The 21088-nt window shown below is 50.8% G+C and overlaps 3 protein-coding genes across 3 annotated transcripts; 1 reads left to right on the top strand and 2 right to left on the bottom strand.

The window, feature by feature from the left end:
• Nucleotides 1-5985: 5985 nt before the first annotated feature.
• On the bottom strand, nt 5986-10538 carry LOC127349428 (exosome complex exonuclease RRP46 homolog). The gene is made up of 7 exons (XM_051375179.2): nt 10281-10538; nt 10066-10166; nt 7852-7872; nt 7482-7554; nt 7348-7415; nt 6477-6606; nt 5986-6388 (listed from the first exon to the last, which is right to left on the bottom strand). The coding sequence occupies exons 1-7, from the start codon at nt 10492-10494 to the stop codon at nt 6285-6287; spliced, it is 711 nt and encodes a 236-aa protein (XP_051231139.1). The 5' UTR covers nt 10495-10538; the 3' UTR covers nt 5986-6284.
• A 187-nt stretch (nt 10539-10725) lies between these two features.
• On the top strand, nt 10726-15304 carry LOC127349427 (uncharacterized). Its single transcript, XM_051375178.2, has 6 exons — nt 10726-11366; nt 11458-11516; nt 13274-13343; nt 13459-13581; nt 13700-13828; nt 14591-15304. The coding sequence occupies exons 1-6, from the start codon at nt 10797-10799 to the stop codon at nt 15020-15022; spliced, it is 1383 nt and encodes a 460-aa protein (XP_051231138.1). The 5' UTR covers nt 10726-10796; the 3' UTR covers nt 15023-15304.
• Nucleotides 15305-17919: 2615 nt separating this feature from the next.
• Nucleotides 17920-18509, bottom strand: LOC127346525 (protein NUCLEAR FUSION DEFECTIVE 2). Its single transcript, XM_051372818.2, has one exon. The coding sequence runs from the start codon at nt 18507-18509 to the stop codon at nt 17967-17969; it is 543 nt and encodes a 180-aa protein (XP_051228778.2). The 3' UTR covers nt 17920-17966.
• Nucleotides 18510-21088: the final 2579 nt, after the last annotated feature.

The raw sequence follows: 21088 nt of genomic DNA, 5'->3' as shown, positions 1-21088 counted from the left end.
AATTTCTTGTAGGTGCTAGCTCGGTTACTGAAAATAGAGGATATAATTATGTGCAACTAAACCGAACCTTCAATTTCTTACATGTATGCAAGAATCCATAAAAAATTAGTACAGAGGTACATGAAACATACACACGGGAGATACTGCAGAAAGAATAGCAGATCAGGTGCAGAGTGTTGTGTCGCTAAAGAAGGAAACCATTAGAGGGAGATTTGGATTGTGGGGATCTGAGGTTCTGCACTCACCTGGAGCGGTGAGGTGATTCTAATGGAGCTCGATGGTGGTGGGAACTACAGATTCGGAGATCCATCCAGTTCACTTGATATATGCCTGGAGAATCGGGGCATCGTGTCCAGCATGTGGAGATTGGGAGGAGGAGTTCGGCCAACCAGCTTCGATGGAGAGAAAGAGGAAGCTCCACTATTTAAGGGTTACTCTTGCGTGGAGAAGATGAAGAGGAAATCATCAATGCCCATTGCCTCCTGATCTCTTCGTGAACCGACGGGAGATGGAACGGATGGGTATAATGACTAATGAATGGAGGGCTGACTCTTCTCTTTCTGGCCCATGTCGGGTGCCTCTTCCAGCCTGCGCAATGACGCCCAGCCCGCTCGGAAAAGCAATGACGTGGTTCCTGCCGCGTCGATCTGGGCAGAAAAAACGTGACCTACGATTGGAAATAATGAAAGGAAGGTGAAAATTCTTAAACAGGTGACGTGGCTCGCTGTGAGACCAGCAAAATAGGATCATCTATTAAGAAAGAGAAGATTAAGCAGAAGAAAGTGTCCGATTAATGTATATAAAACCAGGAGAAACTGTCACAAATACGCCCACACAAGCGAACTACATCCGGAACAAAGAGCCACAAGACCACACGGCAGACTGAGAGCATCTCCAGCCGGGTTGAGCTCCCCACGCCCAAATCCGGCGATATTGTCGTCTGGATTGAAGGAAAATTTGGCCTGGGGGAAAATTTGGCCTGGGAGGCCCATTTTCCCAGCCGCGAGCCCAAGATGGATGTAACGTACTACGGCGAATTCAGACAAAATTGGCGAGTTCGTTCAAACATAAGCGGAATTTAATGATATTTAACATATAGAGGCGACTTCGTACATAAATAGGCCGAATTCGTACATATATTTGAATTCGGCGATTGACAAACTAAAACTTAAACTAAAAAGCGGCCTCCTACATGCCGAAATGGCGGTAGAAGGCCGTGTAGTCGCCGCCGTCGTCGTCGTCGCTCGAGCCGGCGTCGTCCTGGGGCGGCGGCGCCTCGTACCAGTGGCTCGTGCCCTGGCCAGCATCGCCGGCGCGTGGCGGCGACGGACGATAGATGTCGTCGTCGCTGCTCTCCTCGAGCTTGATCACCTCCCCGGGCGCGGCGTTCCTACCGGCGGATGGTGCGGCGGCGCGGGCGGCGAGTTGACGCGCGGCGGCCAGATCCAGCAGCCGCCGCCGGTGCTCCGCCTCCTGGCGCTCCCAGTCGCGCCTGGACCACTCCAGTGCGGCGTCGATGGGGAGGCTGTTGTCGGCGGGCACCAGATCCTTCAGCGACCTGGCGATCGCCTTCGCCACCGCGGCATCCTCCGCGCGCTTCGCCTCCTCCTCGGCGAGCTGGTTTGCGGCGTTGTTGGCGGTCGCGGCGGCCTCCTTCTTCGCCGACTTCCTCTTCCGCCCGCGCTGCGGAGAGGAAGGCTTGTCGCGGATGACGAGGACGCCGCTGCTGCGCCCTCTGGTCGGCGGTGGCGGCGCCGGTTCCTTCTTCACGGTCGAAGGAGACGTCCACTCCTGCTTGACGGTGGCCGGCGTCGAGCCGTCGGACCTAGACGCCGACCGCGAGCCAGACGAGGAGGAGGATGGCGCCATCCTCCTCGGCATCCAGGAACTACCGTGCCGGCGCGACACGGTAGCCGCCACCTGCGGCGGCGGCATCCCCAGGACGGGGGAGTTCCCGACCTCGATGTGCGCGAGCACATTCTCGAGGGTGCGGCCAGTCGCGCTCCACCATCGGCGGCGGCCGGCGGCATTGTTCCTTGCCGGAGGAGGAGGAGGAGGGCCGTCGTACGCCGCGAGTTCGCGTTCGTACCTTCGCCGGAAGAACGCGATCCACGCTTCGTAGTTGTCGGGGAAGAAACGTGGATCCGCGTGCTGCTCGTCACTGAGAGTGACGAGCACCTCGTCGATCGCCGTTTCGAGTAAGGGCCCTCCCGTTGGCGGCGGCAGGATCGGCACGCCTCCTGCGCTCAGCCTCCATCCTCCCGGCGCGCGGAAGTCCGGCGGCGCCGGGTAGCCCGCAGCGTGGAGGAGCCGTCCCTCCCATTGGTGGAGAGAGCGGCGGCCGAAGCCGTTGTTGGCCGCACCGTCGTTCGCCATTGCTGGTTCATTCGAGTTGGGGGAAGATTTGGGGGAAGGCGAGCGAGGTGAATGCGGGGAAGACGCGGTAGTTCGGCGATAAATAGAGGTAGGCGCGCGTGAAACCGAGGCGACGGCTTTAACTCGCCGCGTGGAAGCTACGCGGCCGGCGAATACTGACCGGCGGCAGGCTTTTATAGCGCGCGGAAGACGATGCGATGAGGACGACGATCGGTGTCTCTCACCGACAAGTTGGGGCCACCAGACGCGCGGGAAGTTTCCTCGACGTTTCGCGCGCTTTCGTTTCGTCCGGAGTCCCCGAGCGCTCCCCGGGGGCCGGGGATGGCGTGGGCTCGCCGGATGAATTTAGGCCCAAATCCGGACGAAATCGAGGAACCGGGGGCGCGACTGGGCCGAATAACGCTGTCCGGATTGGAAAAACGTCGCTCGGGGGCCTAGTCGGAGAGACGAGTGGGGATGCTCTGACAAACACACCCAAGACAGCACCACTGCAACACCTAAGGTCCTAACACCTGGAGCACAACACCACCAAGAAACCCCATCGGCACACTGCAACCTAGAGAAGAACACATCTACCACGCCTTCAACCAAGAAAGCTGACATCTTTTGTCACTCCAAGATCTGGCTAGAGTGATGAGTTTCGGAAAGCTCCGCCGGTGAATGGAACAGTGCATGTTTTGTCTGGAGTTTGCTTTTATTCCGACCGTTTAGTTCTGGAGGGAGCGACGCGAAGCTCTGTTCTGTGTTGCCATCAGATGACATTCTGCTCCATGGTGAAATCAGAGGTAGGGAATATCATGAAGGCCGGATTGCTAAGGGGCTTGCTTGGTGTTCTGAGTTTCGCATAAAAAATATGCAATTGGGGGCGGCAAGACAGGTGAAGTTCAGAGTCTTACCTTTCAGGGTGAAAATCCAAGGTCAAGGCCTTAACTAGTTGTTCCTAGCAATGGTCTTGTTGAAAGCACTGTTTTGAGAGCGGAGACTATCTTTAGGGTGAAAACCAAGATCTTTTGATCGGGCGACGACGACGCTTGTGCACCGTTTCCTTCTTGGAGGCATCGCTTTTTGGAGAGTCTGGAGTTCATGTGTTGTCATGGTGGTGGATGTATTGTTGCTGCTATGGCTAGAACACCGTAGCGGGACTTTTTTGCTTCTTAGTTTTATTTTTTAATTTGTTTTGATGTGTGCATCCGTACTACTATTACGGTAATGAGTAGTTGCGGAGGCTAGATGTAATTGGTATCTTCTTGATATTAATATATTCCCTTTATCGAAAAAACCCAAGAAAGCTGGATCTTGAAACCATCATGCCTCTGTAGTTTGATAGATCTCTTCTTGTGGATTCCAGATTGAGGGTGAGCACCATCCTTCTTGCATTTGTCCCTCGATCCATTCTCCTTCCATGGACCCTTCTTCCCCATGTTTAGGCTCTAGCACGCCAGCAACAACAACATCATCACCCGCAGGAACCACCTTCAAATGCTCCCAGGACGGCCACAAAACCGGCCCCTCACACATCCTCTGCAACGCATGATCTTCAGCACAGGAGTCACAACCATTGCAGTGGGATTGCACGTAGAGGCAACCGGAGAAATGGCCCTATCACGAGGGGATAAAGGGGTGTAGAGCTCTGCAACCCTCTCAACCGAGAAGTGGCCCAATCCACCTTTATAGTCAACTTGTTAGAGTGTAACGGTTGATGTCATCCAGGTACTCTTCCGGTGTCTAGTGATTGATATGATCTCATGGTCTATAGAATAGAGCTACTTCATGTTACACGCAAAAAAAAGATAGATTCTTATGTTTACGTTCCTCGAAATTAAATTTCAATACATGCAAGTAGTTAATATGAGTTTTTATTTAAGAAACTGACATGAAGACTTCACATACTACTTGATGACCTGTGCATTGTGGCGGGTATGTATAATCCATGACATTTTAACATCCGGTGACTAGTAAAATTAATGTAAGACACATTTGATGATAAAATCCAACTGAAGGAGCTGGGGACAATGATTGGATAGCAAGCTCCTCATAAACACCTTATACATATTGTGACAAGATGTTTTCTTTATTTCTTGTACCTAATCATACACCAGAAATCACTATCAAGATATCACCATACATTTGATATATCTTTACCAAGATTATCAAGTGTTTTAAACTATAGACAAACACACACATACAAATATATAAAAACGCTAACTGATGCAGATATGAAAAGTGACCCCACGGAGGATTTTTTTTCTCACGTTTCTCAAGACTTGTTTTAAAGATTTTTTTTTTTTGCAAAATTCCACGGATACACTATTTATTATCAAGAGTAGTATAAAGAGTCCTAAAAGAAAAGGAAAAAGTATAGATAGGTCACTGGACCACGTAGCAACGACTACAAATAATAACACGAGCCGAAGTCGCGCCACCATCCTTGCCCCTCCATCACCGGAGCCGGGCAAAGCTTGTTGTAGTAGACTTAGTTTAAGATGTTTATAAGACCAATACCTAGAAAGATAAAAAGTAATATAATTTATTTACATGCTACAATTAAAATTAGAGAAAGCAAGTGTTTTTTTTCATTTCTAGATACTAGGATTGTGTAATAGATAATATCATAAATAATACTTAGCAGCATTAGCCATCATTAAAAATAAATTATCAAAAAGTATAAAATTTTCGTATAAATAATATGTAATCCTCATTGCCAAGCGGGGGCATGAACGTTGAGGCGGTGGAGAGGGCGCGATGCGAGCGCGCCAATGAGGCCTAGCACCACGCTGACGAAGCCCTGCTCAGGCTGCTCTACGTGAGGGGGTGGCAATAGAACCGTGCCGTGGTCGCCGTTCGTCGCCCGAGGCATCAATCCGAGGCTCAAGGGCCTGATTAGCAGGACAAAGTCCCGTAGGAGGCCGTCAGAGGCGGGTGGGAGGTCAACCTTGAGCGTACGCAAGCAAGCGTAGAGGACGGTAGTCGGAATGCTTGGCTCGGTGCACCCGATATTGTCCTTGCGGCGCTGGGGTGCGAGCTTGACAGGCGGATGCATGAGTCGCCGCGCCACCAAGAAAACCAGCGATGGCCGCGAGTCGACGCGGCGGGCGCGGTGCAAAAGCGCGTTGAAGATGAGATGACCCATCTCCCGCAAGCAGTCGACCGGAGTCTTGTGGTCTTGCACCGGTGACTCGATTCGTGCGACGTGCGACGCACGTGCGCACCCTGGCTAGCGCGACACAGAGGAGGATGCAAGCTACCTCGTCGCCGTTCGCGCGCGGCGGAGGGCGAGGTGGCCCTCACCGGCTGGTGGCCTGTCTTCGAGCGGATTGCATCCTGGCCCCGGCGGATGCCGCCCTCCAATGGCGCGCCCTTCACGCGCGATCGGATGGCGAGGTGTCCCTCACCCGCTGGTGGCCCGTCTTCGAGTGGAAGTGCATCCCGGCCCCGGCGGAACCCGGCGGATGCCGCCCTCCAATGGCGCGTCCTCAGGTGCCGGAAGCAGAGGATGCACCTACTGCTAAATCTCATCTGGATGGTAACTGAGATCGCACGCTCATTGTCATCTGACATTTTATACTACCATGAACTGCCTATCAAAATTGTAGAAAAAAACTTACCATGGAACAAAAAGAATGTTACCATTCCAGATGATACGAATACCATAAGACAAATCTTATAATGACCTATGCCACAAAGTTTTAGAATCTACAGCGCCTTGGTCCTTGGATAACACGGTTAACAATAACTCAGTAAAAAGAAGGCCTGCACCAGAGTTCCTTGTTAATCAACTCTTCATAATCCTCAAACTAAGAACTACATATTCATACAAGCTTGCGTGGCGCCCCAACGTCCTGAAGGCACTCTGTTCACAGCATGACGACCCGCCATCGGCTTGTGACCGGGTCACTATGGTGCTGTGCTCAGAGATAGTCAGGTGTATGCTTCTGCAAGGTTGTCCTCATGAAATCCGAGATACGTGAGGATGCGGCCAGACCCCTCTCAATGCAGTTGAAGTAATCCTCCTCTGAATACAAGTGAAACAATCAGGATTTTACAATTGCACATAGTGTCCAGAAGAACACGCAAATCGAAGGCACAAGACAGGACCATACCAGACATCACTCCGTGGGTGATAGAAGTTATCAAGCCTCGTTCAGACTGACCATCTTTCTGCTGTGACTCTTTCAGATCGACAGACTTGCTTGAGTTGGGGAACACCAGGTGAGCAAACGATTTCAGTTGCTGCAGGTTGTGACAAAGAACAATCTTCAGTTACTGTGGTACTGAAAGTATACTCCAGAGAAGTTCTTGTGGTAATGAAATTATGAAAGTACTGGAGTAGTTTAGTTTGATCTTCAAGAACAGCATGTTAGAGTAACAAATGCATGACATCACAACTTGTCAACTTTGGGCGATCAACATGAGTTACATTTTCGTTCCGCATTGAAACTTGGAAGTACATTAAACACCATCAAGGAGTAAACAGCCCCCAACAACATTGAAACTTGAAATGCATACCAACAGTGCCCCCACACTTGCCAATGAGTACGGGATGCAAGGGAGTGGGCAAACTAAACTGTACTTTCCCTATAGAGACTAGAAAGTAGCACAAAGTGGGTTTGTAGAGCACACTAACAGACAGCAACGCGGAAATTTCTGGATGTGGAATCAGACAATATTTTGTGCTCCATCTCAGAGAGTGGAGTTCAGATGGAAAGAACAACTTATACGGTTATATCTGCTCTTCTGCCCCGCTTCAGATGAAATGGATTTACCAGTAAGTACGGGCTGGGAGGGGGTAGGCAAACTAAACTGTACTTTTCCCTACAGAGACTACAAAACGTTATGCACCACAACACTTAAAAGGACGTAGCACAGACTTGGGTTTGAAGAGCACACTGACGACCAGCAATCCAGAAAACCAGATAATATTCTGTGCTTCCATTTCAAAGAGTAAAGTTCAGACGAAAAGATAAGTTATACCTTCTCTTCTGCCTTGCTTGTGTCCAATATCACATCACCATTCTCCAAGACACCACAGCCAATCGCAACTGCAGAACACAATCTTGTCAGCTATATAGTTCCAACAGTGAACATACACAAATAGCTCAACTCACCAGCAAGATGTTTCAAGGGGATGCCAGCAAAAGCAAGGGCAGCACATGATGCATTAATTGCACATGGAAGGAGCTATGTATTGTCAAGGACTACTATTGATTGAAACGAGGAAGACACAGAAATTTGAAATGCATCATACATTTGGTACTTAATGAAATAAATCTAGTAGAAATTCGTGGATGCTAAGATGGCTGAAAAGTATTTAGTGAATATGGAACTTCCATCAGTTCTTGCACATCACTAAAGGGCAACAAAAATGGTATGCAAGGAAGGCATTCAGATGCAAGACAAAGATGCCCATTGCAAAACTCAGAAGTCAGAACACTATGTTGAGATTAGGAGTTAACTACAGTAAAGTGAAAAGGATACAGAACCATCGTCACTCATAACCTGCAAAAACCGAAAGAGACCAGGGATAAGAAAAACAATACATGAACTGGAATGACGCATTAATCAATCAAGAGGGCCAGTGAACACAATGCACTTTGCTGTGACAGACCGCATAAACAAGTTTACATTAAGTTCTTTAATAATGGAGAGCTTCAAAACCTTTAAGCGAACTTGTCTTATCTTGCATGTAGACATATACGTGTTTCAGATTATTCCCTATAGCATGGTTTTAAAGGCGTCGCCTAGGCGTCGCCTAAGCGACGCTTAAGCGTCCGAGCGCCCGGAGATGGCAAGGCGTCGTGCTCGCCTTAGGATCTTGTCTAAGGCGTCCAGATTCGCCCTTTGAGGCGTCCAAGTCGTCGCTTAGGCGGGGAAAGCGTCGCTCTGGCCCATTTTGGACGCCATGGACAAGTCAAGCGGAAGCAAAGGAGGCGAGCGGGAACCATGGCGAGAACTCAGAAATTGGCGAGAAATTGGGGGCCAGAGAGAGGGGAAACAGAGGGGAGAGATAGAGGGGAACAGACCAGTCAAGAATCGAATCGATTGAGAGAGATCTCGTCCTCCATCCTCCTCCGCCGGCCTCCCCTTCTCCGGCCAGCACCCTCCCCTTCACGGACGCCAGCGTCCTAGGAGTCTGCAGCACCGCCGGCGAGCGCGTCCGGGCGCCGCGGTGGCTGCCTCTCCGCCCGGCCTCCTCCTCCTCCTCCTTGCCCCATCTCGGATGGCCTCCTCTTCTCTCGGTGGGGGACAGAGAGGTCGAGGTTGAGCTGCGTCCTTGCTCGTCCAGCCCCATCTCGTTGGGCCGGTTGGGCCGGGGATAATTCTTTTTTGCCTTTGAGTATACTGGGCCGGAGCCCTGTCCTTCGCTTCGCTTCGAGCCTTTGACCGAAGGCGTCGCCTTGCAACGCGCCTTGAGCGCCTATGCGTCCAGGCGCACCCCCATCGCCTTGGGACGCCTGGCCGCCTTTAAAACCATGCCCTATAGATACTTCATGTTCGTAATCGTCCTGGTTGTATATGGTTTGAATTTGACGGGCAGAATACGATTTCCAGCCCGACTAGCAATCTTTGAATATAGAGAGCTTCTAAACCTTTAAGCACAAACTCGGAAATTTTCCCTTTGAAACATGCATACATAAGCGGTCAGCAGGTAGGCCAAATGGATTCACTGGAGACAGTACAATGCACAAAGCTACACATTAGTTATAGCAAACATAAATGATGGCAAGAGCGTGCGAAGCAAAAAATGCAAGCCAACACAAAACATAGGAGAGGAAGCCTCGCCTAGTGAGTTTTTCGAATGTGTGTTCCAATTTATTTTCTACAGAAACCTCATATCCTTGATCGTCCTAGTTATATATTTTCAGCATTGTAGGCAGGCATAAGGTTTGCAGTCCAGTAGCAACCGAATTGCACGCTCACAAGATTGATTTTCCTTTTGGAACATGGCTACATAGGAGTTCATCAGGTAGGCGAAAAATGGAGCGCTTCACAAACTTTAAGCAGACTTGTCTTATCTTGCATGTATGCATATATGTGTTTCAATTATTTCCTATAGATACTTCACATTCGTACCCGCCCTTGTATATGCTTTGAGTTTGACAGGAAGAATAACATTGAAGATTTGCAGTCCGTCTAGCAATCTTTGAAAATAGAGAGCTTTTCTAAACCTTTCAGCACAGTCAGAAATTTTCCCTTTGAAACATGCATACGTAAGCGGTCGTCAGGTAGGCGAAATGGATTCGTTGGAGACAGTACAACACATTACTTATAACAACCAGCAATCATGTCAGGAGCGTGGGAAGCGAAAATAAAAAAATATGCAGGCATCACAAAACATAGGACACGAAGCCTCCCCCTGCGAGTTTTTTGAATGTGTGTTCCAATTTATTTCGTACAGAGACTTCATGTCCTTAATCGGCCACGCTATGTCTGTTCAGTTTCGCAGGCAGGCATAAGGTTTGCAGTCCAAGTAGAAACCGAATTGCACGCTCACAAGATTGATTTTCCTTTCGAAACATGTGTACATACTACATAGGCGTTCATCAGGTAGGTGAAATGGCTAACATCGGATACAGCAATGCACAATGCACAAAGGGACACAGCAGTTACGACAGCGGGAATCATCACAGCAGCAAAACAACCGGTACGAGTGCAGGCCATCGCAGAATGCAGGGGAGGGAAGCCTCTCACCTGGAGTATGACGGAGGTGGTGGTGTTGGGGTGGACAGTGAGCAGGCAGATGCTCTGCAGCGTCCTCTTGAGGGTCATCTCGTACTCCTTCTCCTGCCTCCCTGAGAACAAACACACAAACACACAACCACACAGACATCAGCGCCACTGAATTCAGCTCAACATTGCAGTTCATCGCCACAAAAGTTGCAGTAGGTAGGTGGTAGGCAACTGACCGCTCTGGCCGGTCATGGGCTTCCAGACGACCTCGATGGACGCCTTCTCGGGGTTCTCCCCCTTCCTGGTGCCCGGCCTGGGCCCGTACACCGCCGCCACCACCGCCGTGCCGCCCTGCTCCCATCGCGCCGAGCCGTGCGCGCGGCCCAGCGGGTTCCGCGTGCACGAGTACTTCCGCAGCTGGTTCGCCTTCCTCCCCTCCGCCCTCTCCATCCCCTCGCCGACGACCGGACGTTGGCGGCGGCGCGGCGAGAGAGACGAAACCCTAGCAGACACTGACTGGCTAAACCCTCGTGCTCTGGCGCGCCTCCGTGGCTGATGAGGGGGCGAGTGCAGGGCACAGGATGATCTGAACCGTCCGTCGCGGATCGGACGGCTGTGAGCGCCCAAGGCAGCCCCAGCCTCACGTCTATTCAGAGCGCTGGGCAGTTGTCCACCAGCCTGGTTCGAGCCTTGGAAATTTCTTCTTCTACCCCGCCGCCGCCGCCACGCAGCCGCCGACGCCGACGAGGGAGATGGCGAAGAAGGGGAAGGACGCCGCCGACCCCGACGCTTCGGCGGCGGCCGTCCGCTCCCTCTTCTCCGCCGACAACCCCTTCCGCCGCAAGGAGTCCGCTCCCGAGGAGGCCCCTCCCGCTGCCCCCGCCGCCACCCCCGCGACGCCCGCGAAGCCAGTGCGCAAGCACCCGAAGCCTCCCGCGGCCGAGGCCGAGGCCGCGGAGCCGTCGCGGAAGGAGAAGCAGGACGAGGGGGCGCCGCCGCGGTCGCCACCGCGGCGGAAGCGGAAGCGGGACGAGGTCGAGGCGGGGTACGAGCGGCGGAAGCTCGGCGCCCCCGCGGAAGAGGAGCCCGCGCCGCGGCCGGTGGTCGGGAAGAAGAGGAAGGCGCCGGACGATGTTGCCGTGGCGGCGGCCGGGGGCGCTGGGGACGAGGAGGACGAGGCGTTCGACGACGAGGGCAAGCTGCTCAGGACGGTGTTCGTGGGGAACCTGCCGCTGCGGACCAAGAAGAAGGCGCTCACCAAGGAGTTCGCCGGCTTCGGCGAGGTCGAGTCCGTCAGGATCCGCTCCGTGCCCCTCACCGACGTCAGTGACATCTCATTGAATTACCATTACGTATTCTATGCTGCGGAGGGATTTGGGTTTCTGTGCTGATTCGTGTGCTTGCTTGCTGCAGACCAAGATTCCGAGGAAAGGAGCCGTCATAAAAGGGAAGCTCAATGATTCGGCCGACAAGTGAGTGAATGAATTCTTACATATGAACTAGAACTACTGGTCCTGATATTGCCTTAGGTAGAGGAATCTATGCCATTGTTGGGATATGCTTCTTAATTTGGCATCCCTTGATCAATTTGTTCTCCATATAGTAAAATTTTAATATGACATTTCTTGCTAAGAGGCACCTAATTACAATTAGAAATTCACAATTGCAACATATTCAAGGAAACGCAAGTGTTGCTTTTGTATTGAGGCTATTGTGTTTCATTTTATATTCTATATTTTCTCCCATTGTCTGTCTATTCTCAATAGTTCCTTGCTACACTTGTGGTGTCTAATTCAATTCCTGATTTTCTGTGTGCACATTTAAAGGCCTTATTTTCACCTTGTGTGCTACACTATCTCCCTTAGAAATGATTCTCTGGTAACTATGGATATGCACAAGTTGTTCCATTCTACTTAATATCTTTTTGATAATTGCAAACTAGTGGTGTATCCAAGTAATGCTCAGTGTGGTGCGATTTTTCAGGAAAACAAACCAAAATGGTCATAGCTTAGGTGTTAAGAGCCAAAGGCTATGCAAAGTAGTTGATGCACAGCAATAGGCTTCTTTCGGAAAATATTGCTGGTCCTTATTTATGCAGATAAGCAATTCATTGTTCGTCCATAAAATACTTTCCATAATAAAGCAAAATAACTCAATTTTACATTTCTATTTTAGTGTTTTTCCTACTTCTATGCTGTTATTAAGCCAAGGCTCAATATAACTGAACTGGGCAAGTGGGCCCAGCGACCCATGACCAGTAGAGGAATTTATGCCATTGTTGGGATATGCGTCTTTCGCATCCCTTGATGAATTTGTTCTCCATATAGTAAAATTTCAATATGATATTTCTTGTTAAGAAGCACCCGGTTACAATTAGAAATTCAGAATTGCAACATATTCAAGGCAACGCAGGTGTTGCTTTTGTATTGGGGCTATTGTATTTCATTTTATATTATATATATTTTTTCTCCTATCGTCTATCCTCAACAATTCCTTCCTACACTTGCAGTGTCTAATTAAATTCCTGATTTTCTGTGTGCACATTTTAAATGGCATTATTTTCACCTCATGTGCTACACTGTCTCCCTTTGAATTGATTCTTTTAGCAGCTGTGGACATGCACAGGTTGTTCCATTCTACTCCCTCCGTTACATAATTGTTGGCGCAGATTCGGATGTATCTATGCACAAAATGTGTCTAGATTCATCCAAATCAACAACAAGAATTATGAAACGGAGTGCTTAATATCTTTTTGATACTTGCAAACTAGTGGCGTATCCAAGTAATGCTCAGTGTGCTGCGATTTTCAGGAAAACAAACCAAAATGGTCATAGCTTAGGAGTTAAGAGCCAAAGGCTATGCAAAATAGTGGATGCAAAGAATAGGCTTCTTTCGTGAAAATATTGCTGAGTCCCTATGCATGCACATAAGTTAATCATTGTTTATCTATAAAATACTTTCCATAATCCATAAGAAAGCAAAATAACTCAATTTTACATTTTCATTATAGTTTTTTTTTCTACTACTATGTTGTAATTAAGCCAAGGCTCAGTATTATTGAGCTGACTGCCAATTTAATAGCACACCAAGGCCAGAATGGCACAGCCTTCTTACAATTCCCTTTATCCAGAAGTTGCTGGATATGTTTTTTATTGTTTTCAAGTTGTTGGTATACCCGAAATATATTGTCTGCATTTTGGTTTTCAAACTCTATGCTTTTATCTTGCAGTGTACATGCCTACATCGTCTTCAAAGATGAGCAGTGTGCGCGGGCAGCTTTATCTCATAATATGGCACTGGTAGGTTGGCGTTCTTACAATTGATAACATGGTCACGTAGCTGATTTATGTCTTGAGAACTTATGTGTCATGTCTAACAAGGTTATGCATCTATCTGAATTTTTGGACTTTCTAGTTCAATGGCAATCACCTGCGTGTTGACATGGCATGCCCGCCTCGTAAAAAGCTTAGAGGAGAAGGACCTCTCTATGACAGAAAGAGAACAGTGTTTGTTGGTAACCTTCCATTTGATGTAAAGGTATGTATGATGTTGATCTTCGCAATCTTGTATGGTGCTTTCAGTAAAAGTCAAAGCATCATAACGCCCACTTGATATAATTAACCAATGTCAACTTTGTTTCTTGGTGGCACAATAGGATGAAGAGCTCTACCAGCTGTTCTGCGGTCCCAGTGGACCACAAGGTGATGTTGAGGCTATACGTGTTGTTAGGGATCCAGATTCAAGCCTAGGAAAGGGCATCGCTTATGTTTTATTCAAAACAAGGGTATAGTTCTTATGCTTCCTCTTCTGTTTTGTTTACTCTGAGTCCTGACTCATTGCGACATCGAAAGTTTCTTGGGTACATAAGACCTTAATGGATAGTTGGATTTGCTATACTTTATGTGATTGTGCAAAACATTCTTAGAATGTGGTAAAATTAGTCATGTCATACAGTAAATGGTAGTATTACATAAGATGATAAGTAGAAGACTTTCTTGCTGAACTGCATATTTACAAAGGAAACATAAGTTACAAGCAGGGTTGTAAAAACAAAACTAAAAGACTCAGCCCCACACTACCAACTGAATTCTCTTTTATCCATGCTGTGTCTTACCATTTCCAGATTTGCTTGTCTTGTACTTAATGAGTTCAGTATAGGAAAATGATAGGTTCTTGTTAGCATTACAAGTTCAGTAAGTGCTGTCCAAAAAAGTTTGTGCTGAACCAATTCAATTGCGAACTAGTTGGAGTAGGAAATTTCGTGCTGGATAACTAAGGATAATGAGTTAGTGTGATCCAGATTTTTCAATTGCATCTGTTTGACTAGAATTGCACAATCAGCTCATTTCTTTTATCCACTCATGAACTATATGCAGAGGTGCCTTCCTAAGGATATACTTATCACCTGAGAAACATAACGTCTTATAATACATTAACTTTGGATATCTTCTTGTGAAATGTTCTGAATAATTTTCTGCATAGGCTACTAGAACACTGTTTGTTATCTTCTCAGGATCTTATAATTGTATTAATGTGTGTTACGCAGGAAGCTGCTAATGGTGTTGTCAGAAAACGCAGTCTCAAGATCAGAGATCGTCTTTTGAGGCTTACCCATGCAAAAGCAGCCGATGCGACACCAAAGAAGGCAGATGCCGGGAAAACACGTGGCGGTCCAAGACAGAAGACACCCTCTACGCCAGGCAGCAACTCAAACAAACGGAAGGAACCGCCAAGCCTGTCATACCAGGGCCTGAAATCCACCAAATCCGGCGTCGTGAAGAAGGCTAAAGTGATCCGGCGCCCCAGCAATCAAGGGAAGCAGCAAGGCAGGCCTAGCGAGACGGGGCAGAGTGAGAGTTCCCGCAAATCCAAGCGGCCTGCCGTGGCAGCCAGGAAAGCGAAGCAGCTGACCAAGAAACGCAAGCTGGATGGTTCGACGCCCGAGAACACGCACCGGAGCAAGAAGGCGAGGAAGTAGCCATTTCATACAATATATCATCAAATTTTGGACAAGATGAGATCCTGATAGTGTCGGCCTTAAGTTAATCTTGGAAATGTAACGCCGGAATGAGTCCTTTGTAGTAGCAATGTGGTTCTTGCCTCTAAGTTGGCCCCTCTGGCCTTTCTGTACTAATGTCAAAATGATGCTTATGTCTGTAAGATCATGTACTTGACATCATTTTTGCATTGCTTGCTCCCTATGTAAACCCCGGTTGGTCCCATGCCACCAATCAATGAATAGAACTATATATGGTTAACATGTTCTTTGGTTAAGAATCATATGATTCAGCGGAGCATGCAAGCATCTGATTCTCAACATCGTACATTTCATACCTGGGCTTACTGGATTTGGTAAGGAACCCATTTTCCATGATCCATCTCAAACCATTGCATAATCCAGATGCACATCTTGCTTGAGGGATTATGGCACACTAATCATAGGAGAGCTCAAAGTGGCAGTTCATAGTTCCATACAAGTTGATTACAGCACCAGCTTGAGCAGCCAAAAAACTATCCTACCACCTGGGAGCACTGAGGAAGACTCTTGGATCAATCTAACCTGGGTTTACATGATCTGGGAAGGAACTCACGCTCCAGGATCAATCATCTGAAATCAGAAATCCAAATGCAAATCCCTGGATGATAGCACATCGATCATAACGGAACTCAAAGTGGCAGTTGATAATTTCATATAAGTTGATTACAGGCTTTACAGCAGCAAGCTTCATACTAATTAGATTACACACCACACACCAGCAAGCTTCATACTAATTAGATTACACACCACACACCAGCAAGCTTCGTACTACTACTACTAGGGATTAGAGCATCCCCACTCGTTGGCGCTCCCCACGCCCAAATCCGGCGAAATTTTCGTCCGGATTGGATGAAGTTTTGGCGTGGGGAGCGCTAGTTTCCCAGCCGCGTGCCCAGGCGAAGTCGACGATGCGAATTTAAAAAACGGAAACTTGACAAACTTCGGCTAAATTCGGGTGAATATAGACTAAGTTTAATGATATTTAGACTAGAACGGGCGGAGTTCATACATAGAGGCCGAATTCGACTATATTTCGAATTCGGCTAGGGGAATTCAAACGCTAATTTTAAAACACGGCGCTCTACATGCCCATACGGCGGTAGAACACCGTGTAGTCGTCGCCGCCGTCGTCGGAGCCGTCGTCCTCGACCTTCGGCACCTTCGGCTGCGCGGCACGGCTGTCGCCGCCTGGCGGCGTCTCCCCACCCCGGGGATGGCTTGTACCAGTCGTCGTCGGAGGACTCGAGGTCGACGACGGGGACAGCGACGCCGGATGGAGGTGTCGCAGGACGGCGGTACCGCGCGACATCGTCGTTGGCGGTTGGAGCGGCGCGGGCGGCGAGTTGGCGTGCGGCGGCCGTGTCCGGCCGGCCGCCGGCTGGCTTCCGCCTCCTGGCGGCTGGGCCGATCGCGCTGGCCGATCCGGTGCGGCGTCGTCGCGCGCTTCTCCTCCTCCATGTCGGCAAGCGACACGGCGATCGCCTCCGCCATCGCGGCCTCCTCCGCGCGCTTCGCCTCCTCGTCGGCGAGGCGGCTTGCGGCGGCCTCTTTCTTCGTCTTCTTCCGCCGCTCTGCGGCGCGGAAGGCTGTTCTCGGATGACGAGGGCGCCGCCGTCGCGCACGGTCGCCGGCGGAGACGCCGGCTCCTTCTTGACGCGCACCGGCGTCGAAGGCGACGTCGCCTCCTCCCGCTTCACCGGCGCCAAGGATGACCTTGACGCCGATCCGGAAGACGACGAGCCGGCAGCCATGCGCCGTGGCTGCCGACGCTTCCCCGACGGCGGCTCGCCGATGCCCTCGATGCCGATAGAGGGGGCATCGTGAGCACCGGGGAGTTGCCGCCTCGATGTGCTCGATGACGGCCTCGAGTGTCCGGCCCGCGCGCCCACCACCGTCGGCGGCCCGCGGCGTTGTTGCGCGCAGCGGAGGCGGCGGCCGTCGTAGGCCGCCAGCCTCCTCCCACCGCCGGAGGAAGTAGGAGTTCCACCGCGTGTAGTTGTCGGGGTGGTGGCGCGGGTCGGCGCGCTCCTCGTCGGTCATCGTCATCCTCGCCTCCTCGATGGCGACGTCGAGGGCATGGCCCGCGGCGGCGGCGGGATTGGAACGCCGCCGCACTTAGCCGCCGCCCGCCTCCGGGAGGCCTCGTGTCCGGCGGGCAGGGGTACCGCCTCGGTGGAGGAGGTGCCCCTCCCACGCGTGGAGAGACCGGCGGGCGAAGCCGTTGTTGGCTGCGCCGCCGTCGTCGTCGTAGAACGCCATCTTGAGAGTAGAGGGAGAGTGGAGGGAGAGTGGAGCACGGGGGTCGCCTCGCGGCGAGCGCGCGGCGTATATAGGCGTGGGCGGCGCGGGGATTAAATGCCGCGTGGATCGCGGCGAGCTGACGCCGGCGGCGACCTTTAGTGCGCGCGGAAGACGATGCGTGCGCGGAAGACGAAGACATTAACTCGCCGCGTGGCCGGCGAATGCATGCCGGCGGCAGGCTTTTACAGCGCGCGAAGACGACGACATTAACTCGCCGCGTGGCCGGCGAATGCAGACCGGCGGCAGGCTTTTACAGCGCGCGGAAGACGACGATCGGTTTCTCTCGCCGACAAGTTGGGGCCACCAGACGCGCGGGAAGTTTCCTCGCCGTTTCGCGCGCTTTCGTTTCGTCCGGAGTCCCCGAGCGCTCCCCGGGGGGCCGGGGGGGGCGTGGGATCGCCGGATGAATTGCGGCCCAAATCCGGACGAAAACGAGGAACCGGGGGCGCGACTGGGCCGAATTTCGCCGTCCGGATGGAAAAAACGCTCGCCGGGGGCCTGTTCGGGGGGACGAGTGGAGATGCTCTTAATACTGATCCGCAACTGCAAACCCTCTCGGACGAACATTCGTGGTCTGGTCGCATCACATGGCGGCGGTTGCCGAGAGCACCTGGAGCCGCCAGAAGACCTCCGCGGCGGCGTCGGCGGTCCCGTTATCGACCGCCACGGCGCCGACCAGCGCCCTGAGCGCGCCGCACACGACGGGCGCCGCGGACGCCTTGGTCCCGCCGGCGACGCGCACGATCGCCGGGATGCCCGCGCGCGCGCCCGCCGCGGCGCAGGCGGCCTCCCCCGCGGCGTCGCGCGCGGCGCGGGAGACCGCGGAGGCCGGCGCGTCGCGGTCGTTGGCGAGGGCGCGCAGCGCCGCGGCCGACTGGGACGCGGCGAGGCCCAGCACGGCGAGCGCGCGCCCGTTCTCCCGCGAGTAGGAGGCGTGCGTCATGGACCGGCGGAGCAGGTCCGGGGACCGGAACGCGTAGCCGATCTGGTTCTGGAGGGCCGCCAGCGCCGCGTCGAACGGGGAGGCGGAGGCGGCGAGCGGTTCCGCGGCCGCGGGGGAGGAGTCCAGGGCCCGGGCATGTGGGTGCGAGGTGCCGAAGACGGCGAGGAGGCAGGGCCGGCCCATACTTATATGGGGCCCCGGTGCAAAATGACAACAAGAGGCCCTTATTAACACAAATTATTAAAACACTATGTATTTCAATCTAAAAAAAGTTCAGATACTATTGAGTACATAATATACTAATCTTTTGACTTCAAAACAGATGGCACATACCAATATTTTGGCTCTAAAAATGACACAGTACATACTAATCATTTGTCTCGATCTAGTGGACTAATCATGGTAATAGGAACCATATTGGCTTCACAGAAGATGAATCAACACCGGTATTACATGATATACCTTTGGGCTTTGGCAATGGTCAAACTAGTTGCAAATCCTTCGTTTCTATATTTATCAATGCTTTCAAATGTTTTTTCTTTCTTTTTTACTACCGGACAAAAGGCTTTCTAGAAGACATATGACCAAATGAATAGTAAAAGTTGCATAAAAATTGTCAAGCTAGGGAATGGAAGGACCTTGCTCCATTTTGATGTAGACTTGATGATCTGCAGAATGAACAGTAAAATCACACTCCATGAACTGAATCCCCTTTCTCTTCAACACTTCAGCAGTGATCACCCTCAGTCTCCCAGGTCCAATGAAGACTACATCCCCATTGCTTTTCGTTTTCCCTATGAAGATCTTGACTGCTTGAGTTGAAGAAGAGAAGAGGGGAACTGTGTAACAGTAGATTGTAGAGCAACATGAAGGGCAAGCCGTGAGAACAACTTCACCTCTCTCTAATCCCCATTCTTAAACAACTTGATTGGAATTTGGGAACGAAAAGAACTTTGAGAACTGAAGGGGAGAAGTTTAGGGAACTATGGAGCCATGCCGTTGGCCTCCATTAGTGGCTGGACATGATCTTGGAACTTGGAAGGCGTAGCAGCGGGGGCCCCGTCCTAGGAATTTGGGGGAGGAGGAGATGAGGCATCTCGGCCTCTCAGGGGCGAGCGGGATGATTAGAGGAAGAAGAGAACGATTGGTTTACTTTTTTCACTTTACAAGAGGATCAAGGTTGTTCCGATCGATCGATTGGTATGATCAGGGTGCGCATCAAATGGGCCTTTTATTATTTTATTTGAAGGCCTAAAATCGGAAATTACACCATCTGCTAGTGGTAGAACTACAGGCTGGGGCCCCTAGCTCGCGGGGGCCCAGTGCAGGCGCACTGTTTGCCCGGCCTATGGGCCGGCCCTGCGAGGAGGAGGAGGAAGACTGCGGCGAGCGGCGGGGTGGCCATTGCTGCTGCTAGGGTCTGGCTGGTGAAGTGGTGTAGTGCGCGTCGGTCGGGGACGTGGCGCTTCTCCATTTGATTCTGCAGTAGGCGAGGCGGGGTGGGTCCGGGCGCGTGGGCTGGGTACGGGCCGGGCCCGTGTCCCGCATGTGGGCCCAGTGACCCATGACCAGCAGGGCAAATTGGCCTCGTGCTCGTGCACCCTGGAACTCGAGAGCATGGTTGTATTGGCAGGTGCGGTGCACCGTCCGTGTACATTCACGAATCCGATGAATCTGCTGAATATGGGGTAACTCTAGGATATGCTACTCTAGTCTAGTCTAGTCTTCTCCCATCCCATCCTCGTTGCTTTTTTTTTTTTTTTTTTTTGCTCCAAGATTTTCAAATGTTGATATTGCAATGTAGTATTGTGCAAGGAGATGACAATGCAGATTTCTAAACGTTCCATGAAGATTTTTTTAATTCTAAGACTTCTCGTTACTTCATTATGATATGGGATATTTACCATTCGGATGGGTTGCGGTGAATAGTGACACGATGATGACCAACACATGTTTACCGTATGTTTGCAGTCAGTGGCGAAGGTAGTATTTACACAAGAAGTCAGGTCCGGGGAAGCTAATACTTAGAGCATCTTCAGCCGTTGGCGCTTTCCACGGCTAAATCCAGCGCTAAATACCGTTGGATTGGACGAAAGTTTTGACTGGGGAGCGCCGAAGTTCCAGCGGTCTCGCCGGTAGACACCCGGTGTTCGGTGTTTTTGAGAAAAAAAACGTCCCTGGAAATGTCGAAAATCAAATATCCAGGATAGTTCAGCGAATTTGACAAGTTTTGCCAACAATTGGCTTATTTTTACAAATAAACGTTACAATTCAACAAAACAAGACAAGTTTTGAAACAAATCAAACGGAAACTAGTCGGTGTTGCCTCGAAGCGTCCATATGTGCTCCACCAGATCATCCTGCAGCTGTTGATGCATTGTGGAGTCTCGAATCTCCTGACGCATAGCGCAACCCACGATGCCGGCACCTGGTGGTTAGGCTGTGCAAGAGGACCCTCTCTGTCATATGGTGCAGCTTGCTCGCTCGGAGGAACCGGATACTTTCGCTCATTCTCGATAATCATGTTGTGTAAGCACACACAACAGTTCATCATCTCACACATCTGATCTTTGGACCAAGTCAAAGCGGAGAACCGGACTACATCAAATCTCTGCTGGAGGACATCAAATGCACGCTCGACGTCCTTCCGGAAACCTTCTTGTTCCTTGACAAACTGATGCTCCTTCGGGAGGGTGGGGCTTGAGATAGTCTTCACAAATATTGCCCACTTTGGATAGATACCGTCTGCAAGATAGTATCCC

Source organism: Lolium perenne, chromosome 4 (genome assembly GCF_019359855.2).
Source record: "Lolium perenne isolate Kyuss_39 chromosome 4, Kyuss_2.0, whole genome shotgun sequence".
Taxonomy (NCBI): domain Eukaryota; kingdom Viridiplantae; phylum Streptophyta; class Magnoliopsida; order Poales; family Poaceae; genus Lolium; species Lolium perenne.
The sequence above is the reverse complement of the archived record's forward strand: the minus strand, read 5'-3'. Positions and strand labels throughout refer to the sequence as shown.

Bases quoted from the DNA above. Each gene is read 5' to 3' on its own strand.
- LOC127346525 (XM_051372818.2), bottom strand. From the start codon at position 18,509: ATGGGCCGGCCCTGCCTCCTCGCCGTCTTCGGCACCTCGCACCCACAT.
- LOC127349427 (XM_051375178.2), top strand. From the start codon at position 10,797: ATGGCGAAGAAGGGGAAGGACGCCGCCGACCCCGACGCTTCGGCGGCG. The intron at 11,367-11,457 runs GTCAGTGACATC...TGCTTGCTGCAG, and splicing joins GCTCCGTGCCCCTCACCGAC to ACCAAGATTCCGAGGAAAGG. The intron at 11,517-13,273 runs GTGAGTGAATGA...TTTATCTTGCAG, and splicing joins CTCAATGATTCGGCCGACAA to TGTACATGCCTACATCGTCT.
- LOC127349428 (XM_051375179.2), bottom strand. From the start codon at position 10,494: ATGGAGAGGGCGGAGGGGAGGAAGGCGAACCAGCTGCGGAAGTACTCG. The intron at 7,555-7,851 runs GTATCCTTTTCA...GACAATACATAG, and splicing joins TTATGAGTGACGATGGTTCT to CTCCTTCCATGTGCAATTAA. The intron at 6,607-7,347 runs GTATAACTTATC...CACAACCTGCAG, and splicing joins CAAGCAAGGCAGAAGAGAAG to CAACTGAAATCGTTTGCTCA.